This window comes from Numida meleagris, chromosome 27 (genome assembly GCF_002078875.1).
Source record: "Numida meleagris isolate 19003 breed g44 Domestic line chromosome 27, NumMel1.0, whole genome shotgun sequence".
Classification (NCBI taxonomy): domain Eukaryota; kingdom Metazoa; phylum Chordata; class Aves; order Galliformes; family Numididae; genus Numida; species Numida meleagris.
In genome coordinates this window covers 2,903,764-2,910,982 of record NC_034435.1, presented here as the reverse complement: position 1 = coordinate 2,910,982, position 7,219 = coordinate 2,903,764, and the positions used below count along the sequence as shown (strand labels likewise).

The 7,219-nt window shown below is 61.3% G+C and overlaps 2 protein-coding genes across 2 annotated transcripts in view; one reads left to right on the top strand and one right to left on the bottom strand.

Annotated features, from left to right (window-relative positions):
• Positions 1 to 1,714, top strand: part of POLR2E (RNA polymerase II subunit E) — a 3,295-nt gene extending 1,581 nt beyond the window's left edge. The window contains exons 4-8 of the mRNA XM_021378493.1: positions 154 to 234; positions 416 to 474; positions 662 to 740; positions 1,022 to 1,100; positions 1,400 to 1,714. Coding sequence (XP_021234168.1) covers positions 154 to 234; positions 416 to 474; positions 662 to 740; positions 1,022 to 1,087 — 285 coding nt within the window. The 3' untranslated portion in view covers positions 1,088 to 1,100; positions 1,400 to 1,714. The remainder of the gene's footprint in view (positions 1 to 153; positions 235 to 415; positions 475 to 661; positions 741 to 1,021; positions 1,101 to 1,399) is intronic.
• Positions 2,033 to 7,219, bottom strand: part of ARHGAP45 (Rho GTPase activating protein 45) — a 13,284-nt gene continuing 8,097 nt past the window's right edge. Inside the window, exons 11-17 of the mRNA XM_021379015.1 lie at positions 6,875 to 7,078; positions 6,549 to 6,737; positions 6,108 to 6,245; positions 4,834 to 5,075; positions 4,473 to 4,719; positions 4,314 to 4,389; positions 2,033 to 4,087 (exon numbers count right to left, since the gene is read on the bottom strand). Coding sequence (XP_021234690.1) covers positions 3,819 to 4,087; positions 4,314 to 4,389; positions 4,473 to 4,719; positions 4,834 to 5,075; positions 6,108 to 6,245; positions 6,549 to 6,737; positions 6,875 to 7,078 — 1,365 coding nt within the window. The 3' untranslated portion in view covers positions 2,033 to 3,818. The remainder of the gene's footprint in view (positions 4,088 to 4,313; positions 4,390 to 4,472; positions 4,720 to 4,833; positions 5,076 to 6,107; positions 6,246 to 6,548; positions 6,738 to 6,874; positions 7,079 to 7,219) is intronic.

Here is a 7,219-nt window from a genome sequence, read left to right as displayed (position 1 = left end):
GCTGCCCTGCTCGTGGTGCTGCCCTGCTCGTGGTGCTGCCCTGCTCGTGGTGCTGCCCTGCTCGTGGTGCTGCCGTTCACTGTGGGGCGGTTCTGAGCACAGTCACGGTGTCCTGGAGCAGTGCCGCATTGTAATGTGCTTCTTCCCTCCCAGTCCCTGGTCGATATGGCTCCCAAATACATCCTGGAGCAGTTTCTGCAGCAGGAGCTCCTGATCAACATCACAGAACACGAGGTGAGTGGTGCAGGGTGAGGGGCTGCTCCCAGCCCTGCCCTAGGCTGGAGCGCTGCGCTGGGTGGCACCGCCGGAGCTTTGTTCCTTACCACAAGTCTTGCAGCTGTGGAGAGGCGGTTGCTTTCTCAGTTTTTCTAATCTTGTGATCTCTCTTTCTCTCTCTCTCTCCTGCTGTTTACAGTTGGTCCCGGAGCACGTTGTCATGACAAAAGAAGAAGTAACCGAGCTGCTGGCTAGATAGTATCCTTTGTTCGGTCCTTCCCTTCCTCTCAGGGCGTGATGTGTGCTCGCCTTGGGCTGAAAATGAATGCCTCTGACTGTGGGAGTGTGTGACATTGTTCTGGTAGCTGTGCCCTGCCTTAGAACAAACAGGTGCCTGGGCCTTGTGGGTGTTCTGCTGGCAGAGCTTCTCCTTGACTCCACGCAGTAAGCTGAGGGAGAACCAGCTCCCCAGGATCCAGGCTGGGGATCCCGTGGCCCGATACTTCGGGATAAAGCGAGGCCAGGTAAGAGAAAATAGCCTGATCACAGGCAGTGGGGCCCTGCAGGCAGGGTGAGGAGCTGTAGCAGCACAGTATTTCAGAGCTCAGCGATGGGGAAAGGTTTCCTCTTTTTTAATTTTATTTTTTTTTTTCCAAACACAAAAGATGTTATGGGTTAGGTAGAGACGTGTGCAAGCCAGCACACAGCTCTGGGGCCAGGCTTAGCTGCCTGCTGAGCCAGCTGGCAACAGCTAGCTGCTGTAACACCAGCCTCCCCCCCAGTGTTCCTTCTGCTGGCCTTCCAGGTGGTGAAGATCATCAGACCGAGTGAGACCGCGGGCCGCTACATCACCTACAGGCTGGTGCAGTGATCAGAGCTCTCAGGTAACGTGGGGTGTGAAATCTTCAACTTCAGGCAGTGCCTTAAACTTACGCTGTGGCTTTCCACAGCTGATTTGAAGTGAGCTGCCTCTAGGAAAGGATTCCCTCGAAGTGATTTAAAGGATTTGTGTAGGGAACTGTGTGGGCCAGACCAGGGCAAGGCTGAACTGGTCTCGTGCCTCAGTGCCGCTGCTCCAGGCACATCTCTCAGTGTTCAGGGCATGCAGTGGGGCTTCACCTCGAGAGCAGTCTGCTGAGGGAGACACGAGCTCCTTCACTGAGTCCTGAGTTCTTTCTTCCAGATGTGGAAGAGTTCTGTGACATCTGATCTTCCCATCCACCGACAATGCCCAGCGCCCTGAGGCGTCTGCGTTTTCACAGATGGCCGAGGATCTTCTCTGTCCCTGCTGCCTGCAGTTGTTTGCCTTGGCCCAGCTCCTCATTTTCCAGCACGGATTTTGCTGCAAGTCCTTCTGCTTCGTTAAGGGACGCCATGCAAGCACCTCGAAGCAACTGAATTACCCAGGGAGGAGATGAGTGGAAAGAGGCTTTTGCTGCCCTGTTTTGTTTTATAAGATCTTACTTTTAATAAAGGTTTGTACTCCTGCTGTTCATCACTGCGTTTCTCAGCCCTTCCCTGTGTCAGAGCTGTACAAATGTGGGGGGGAGGGGGGGTTTCCTGTCTGTGCCATTCTCTGTTGCTGCTGGAGCTGTGGCGGGCAGCTCACATCACAGAGCTCTGATTCGCTGTCGCGTGTGGTTGTGGCCCCGTGGTTCAGCCCGACCTCGCTGCTGTGATCTGCTCTATCTCTGACCCTCGCTTTTGAGACTGTGGTTTTCAGGTGCTGCACAGGGCTTTGAATTTCAGTTTACTTAGAACCCACAGCCACGGGCCCATGGGACTGGAGGGCATTGATCTCCAGGCCAGACACGGATGGGAACACGCGGATTTTATTCATTCTGGAAGCATGTCCACCTGAACACAGCAAAACACGGAACGCGGCTTCGTACAGCAGCACGGGCACGTCACAAAAGAACATTTTCCTTTCTCCACGCTGAGTCTATCTACAAACAGAAGGGCACTCGGTACCATGTGAAGCTCAGGCTTAGCTTTCGTCCCCTCCTTCACTCGCATTCACCCATCACCCATCACCCATCCTCGCACACACTCGTGGTACCGCTGTGGTAGCAGTTCTGGGAGCGAGGGACGGCGCTCGGCCTCCTTGTCCTGCTCCCATGAGAAGGAAGTGCTGGAAAACTCCAGCACCGTGGCGGAGAGCCCTGGAGCCAATGCGCTGGCGGGTGCCCCTCGCTCTCCTTTGGCTCAGTGACAAACCAGGTGGCTGTAAAATGGAACTTGGCTTTCGTGTACCTTTCACGAGATGCTTTTCCGATCCGTCTCCGAGAGCCGCGGCCGTTGCTCAGCCCGCTCTCCCTGGTGGGGATCGCTCCTCCGAGGGATCCCACCTCCGGTCCATCCTTAGTCCTCCAGCAATGAGGTCTGTTCACCCTTCCAGCCCCACCCGTTCAGTGCATCCCAGCTGGGACCCCGCTCTGCCCGGCTCCCTCGGCTGGGAAGCGATCTCAGCTCTCCCCTCGCTGCCTGGTTTGCAGCAGAAGGCTGAGGCCGGAGGAGGAGGCCCAGGAGAGGAGCTGGTACCCAGCGTTTCACCGAGGAATGCTCTGGCTGAGCACGAGAGAACAACTTTGGATACGTGCAACTTCTTTGGAACCGTGGGCTGCCCCCAGCCGGGCTCCTGGCCCGCTCAGCTCGTGGTGGCCCTGGTGGCAGCGGGGACGCGGTCCGGGCAGGAGCAGGGTGGTGGAAGGAAGCAGCTTTCAGCTCTTTCCAAGTTTAAAACACGGCTCGTCCTTTCTCTACGCTTCAGTGCAGAAAAGTTTCGTCGCTTTAAAAAATGCTTTTGGTCCTCTTTAACCCTTCGAGTCCCGTTGCCAAGCAGAGGTAGTGGGGGTCGCGGCGAAGGGTTATCGTATACAAAAAAATAAAAGACAAAAAGCCTCGAACTGGCGGGGGCTGTAGCTTGGTTCAGGCATCCTGCGTCTCCCCCTGGAGCCCTGCTGCCATCACTGTTGATTTCGGAGATCAAACATCCATCCCCAAAGCCCTGAGACCACAGGATGCTGCAGCGGGGGGGGGAGCAGGTAGGAAAATGCCCATGATTATAGACAAGCAGCAACGTGAGCCCGCTCAGCCGAGCCAGGAGAGGCGCAGCTCGGGGGGGGGGGGGTTCCTGCAGCATTCGAAGTTCTGAGGTGGTGAATTCCTAGCGGGATTGCAATGGGGATGTAAGGGGGGTGTAATGGGGGGGCAATGGGGGTGCTCCTCGGTGAGCAGCGCAGCCCGGCCCCGCTCTGCACGGCGCGGTGCTGCAGCCCTGGGGAGCAGCGGGGTGGGATGCTCGGCGCCTCGTGGCTCTTTCTGCAGAAGGAGCGGAGCACTCAGGAGCGCAGCAAAAACGGCTCCTGCGGCCCGGAGCGGTGGAGGGCTGAGCTCCTCCTGGCGTCGAAGAAGCGGCGGCTGCTCGTCCAAAGAAACGCGTGTGACGGACGGGTTGCTCCCAGCCATCAAAGCAAACCAGCCGGGGTTTCCCTGCAGCTCGGCCCAGCGGTTTTTATGCGTGAGCTCCAGAGCTGAAGCAGCGGGGCCGTGCCTGCAGCTGGCACAAGGAACCCCGCGCCCCATCGCTGCCGGGGCCGCGCTCACTGCCGGGCTGTGGCCGTGGCACCGCTCTCGGGGTCCTCCTCGGGGTCGCTGCGCTCTCCCCCAGTGGGGCAACGTGGGGCAGAGCCCTCTGTGTCCGACTGCCCCGTGCTGCAGGTGCGGCTGCGTTGCCCCTCGCTCCCCTCCTCGCAGAACAGCGCTTCGTCCGTGCTCGTCTCGCTCTCCTGCTTCTGCAGCCGCCCGCCGCCCCCCGGCTCCCCGCCGTCCTCCAGCTCCGAGTCGGAGTCCACCGATCTCTCGCCGGGCTCTGGGGATCCACAGGAGGGCACCACGCGGTCACCGCGCTGCCCCTCCTCGTCCCCGAGCCCCTCGCTGCGGTGAGCAGCGCTGGAGGTGTGGGGATGGGTGTCCCCGAGGGCCGGGGCAGCGGTGAGAACCCGCTGCGTGCGCCCCGCTGTGCTGGCAGCCCGGAGCCCTTCAGACCGCCCCGGACCCACATCCCCATGGCACAGCCCCCGGAGCCCATCACTTACCCCCGAATGCTCCCTCGCTGTACCCCAAGTCGCCCTTCACTGGAGACTGTGGGGACGAAGCTGCCGTGGGCTCATCCTGCGGGGAGGGCTCCGTGTGAGGGGGGAGCACACAGGGCCACCCCATTCTCCCCCCTACTGCTCCCTCCCCAGGACCCGTACCGGGGCCTCCTCCTCCTGATGTGCAGTGAATTCGCTGCCGCCAGCCATCAGCGCGGGGTCCTTGTCCTCGAAGATGGTGGGGTAGAAGATGATGAGCGCCTCGATGACGCGCGCCTGGTGGGGGTAGTCCACCAGCGAGGACAGAGAGATGGTGGCATCCGTGGGCCGCGGCCGCAGCAGCGTCGGCCCGAAGACGATGCCCAGGTTGCTGGAGGTCATCTTGTTGTCCTGCTCCACCTCCACGATCCTGGAGGAGGAGAGGGTCCGTGACATTGGCGCAACGGGGCTGCGCCCCTTCCCCATCCCCTTCCCACCACGGGGACAAAAGGGACGATCCTCCGTCCCGGATCCCCCTCCTCACTTCCTCAGGTGCTGCAGGAGGTATTGCAGCGTGGCCATGTTCTCCCAGGGCAGCTCCTTCAGCAGCTCCTTCAGCTTCAGCACCAGGTTCACCACCACGCGGTCGGTGTCGGCCCCTCTGTCCACCAGCTCCGGACCCCCTTTCCCACTCCTCCCCTTGGCCTCGCTGCCGCCCTGCAGGCTTTCCTTGGCCGCTCCCATCAGCGCGTTGTACATGCGGAACGGCACGATGGGCTCCGGCAGCTGCAAGGAGAACGGCAGGAGATGAGCCCTGGGGGGGCCTCCGGATGGGGAACGCTCTTTTTTTCCCCTCTAGAAATAAACCCTGTCCCGGGGTGGGCGTGCGGTTTCCCCGATAGATAAGAGGTTGTTCAATAGGACGGTGCTAATTGCTCCCTGGGAGGAGGAGGTGGGACGCAATCAGTGCAGCCCGCAGCGCTGGGGCTGTCAGGATGCTTTGAAGTTTGCACAGAGCACCCGGGGCGCTGCCTCCACCGCCTGGAGGTTCTGCAGCGCTGCCGGTGTTTGCAGGGTGCCTGCACCAGACGTCTGCTGGGGATGGATTGCTTTGCAGCAGGGCAGCACTCCTGCACAGAGGGGCTGCAAACCGATTTCTCCGCAGCGCACGGAGAGCCCGGACCTTCCTCTCTTTGCGCTCTGCTCTCCCTCCCCCCGGAGCTCAGAGCCCCTCTCCCTTTGCTGTGGGGGGGACCTGGGGAGAAGCCTCTCTCTGCCTCCAGGAGATGAGCACAAAGGGTTAAGCGGGGAGGCTGCAGAGAGAAGCTGCTTCCTCTCCTCCTGCCCCGTTTGAGGATGTGGGTCGGGGTTTGAGTTTCGGTGTGGGAGCTGATGGCGGAGATACGGTTGCTGCAGGCAGAGGGCAGGGAGAAGCGAGCTGAGCCCGGCCCCGCTGCGGGGTGACCTTTACGGCCACTTCCCTTTCTCCTGCTGCTTCCCCAGCTGCAAAAGGGAGGGAGGATTTGCATTGTCTCGCTGGGGGGCAGGGACCTCGCTGCTGCAGCGGGTGGCGTGTGAGGGCTCACCGGGGGCCGGCGCCTGGAGCTGCCCCGGGATGTGCAGCAGGGAGCACTGCTCAGGGAGAGCCCTCCCTGCACACACCTCCACCCGGCCCAGCCTGGACAGGAGGAGCCCTGACCCACACCGTCACCAGCAGGCAGCTGTTTGCTGCAGGATTGCCCCCACCAGACACAGCTCGCTGGCACCGGGCCCGGCTCTGGAATCACTTCTGCCCTAACACCCCCCCCCCCAGCCCACCTGTCTCAGGTAGAGCTTCAGCACGTTGCTGATGTCGTGCGGGGACGCCTGGGACAGCTCCACCAGCTCCTTCCCGTTCTCAAAGGCCTGGCACAGCTTCTCCACGCGGGTCTTCACGCCGTTCACTCGGTAGATGCCCTGTCAAGGAGAGCAAACCCAAGCTGAACGTTTCTCTTTGAGTTTGCACGAGCTCCCGGCTCCCACCCGCTCCTTTGGGGCTGGAAATCCCTCTCGGGAGGTTTGGGAGAGCAGATCCAGCTCAGACATCGCCGCTGTTCCCCTTTCGTAAGGAAGAGAGGGCGTGCAGGACGTGCCTGTGTCAGTTTGTTCATTCTGGGGCCTCTCGTCTCAGAACCTGAGAGCTGTGTTGGTTCTCGTAGCAGGGCAGAGCCCATTTGGAGGGAAAGCAGCAGGAGCTGGAGGAGAGGGGAGAGGGGTCACCTTGGTTTTCAGCGCCCGCTTCTCAATCTCAGAGATGCACTTCTTGACGATGAAGGGGATGCCGTCTGCGCTGCCCTGAGACGCCTTCAGGAAGTCCTGCCCGAAGAGCTGCAGCTTCCCCTGGAGCTTCTTGTGCCCGCACTGGATGGCCAAGGTCTCCAGGCACTTCTTGTGGCACGCCAGGTAGCACTGGGAGACAGGAAGGGCTCGGAGGTGGGAGGCAGCGGGGCTGGGGGGGGCACACGTGGCACCGCTGCTGCGGAACCATGGGCACGGGGCAGTCCCCTCCCCACCCTCCCCGTCTCCTCCCACCTCCCCAGCGTTACCTCCTCGCATTCCGCCCCCTGGAAGTACACGTAGCTGTTGCACTCCCGGCACTTGGAGGGGGCCCGGAGCTTCCTCAGCCGGTGGGTCTGGGCCGCCCTGGACAGGCCCACGTTCCTGAAGGGCCCCGTGGGAGCTGCCATCTCCGGGGTGATCCCATTGATGCCTACAGGCAGAGCACAAAGGGACACGTCGCGTTCTGTGTCCTTAGGGGCCGGGCGGAGCGAGGCTTGAGCAGAGGGGTCACTGCCACATGGAGCCCTGGCACGTGGCACGTGGCACATGTGGACACATGGGACACACGGACACATGGGACATGGGGACACATGGACATGTGGTCACCATGG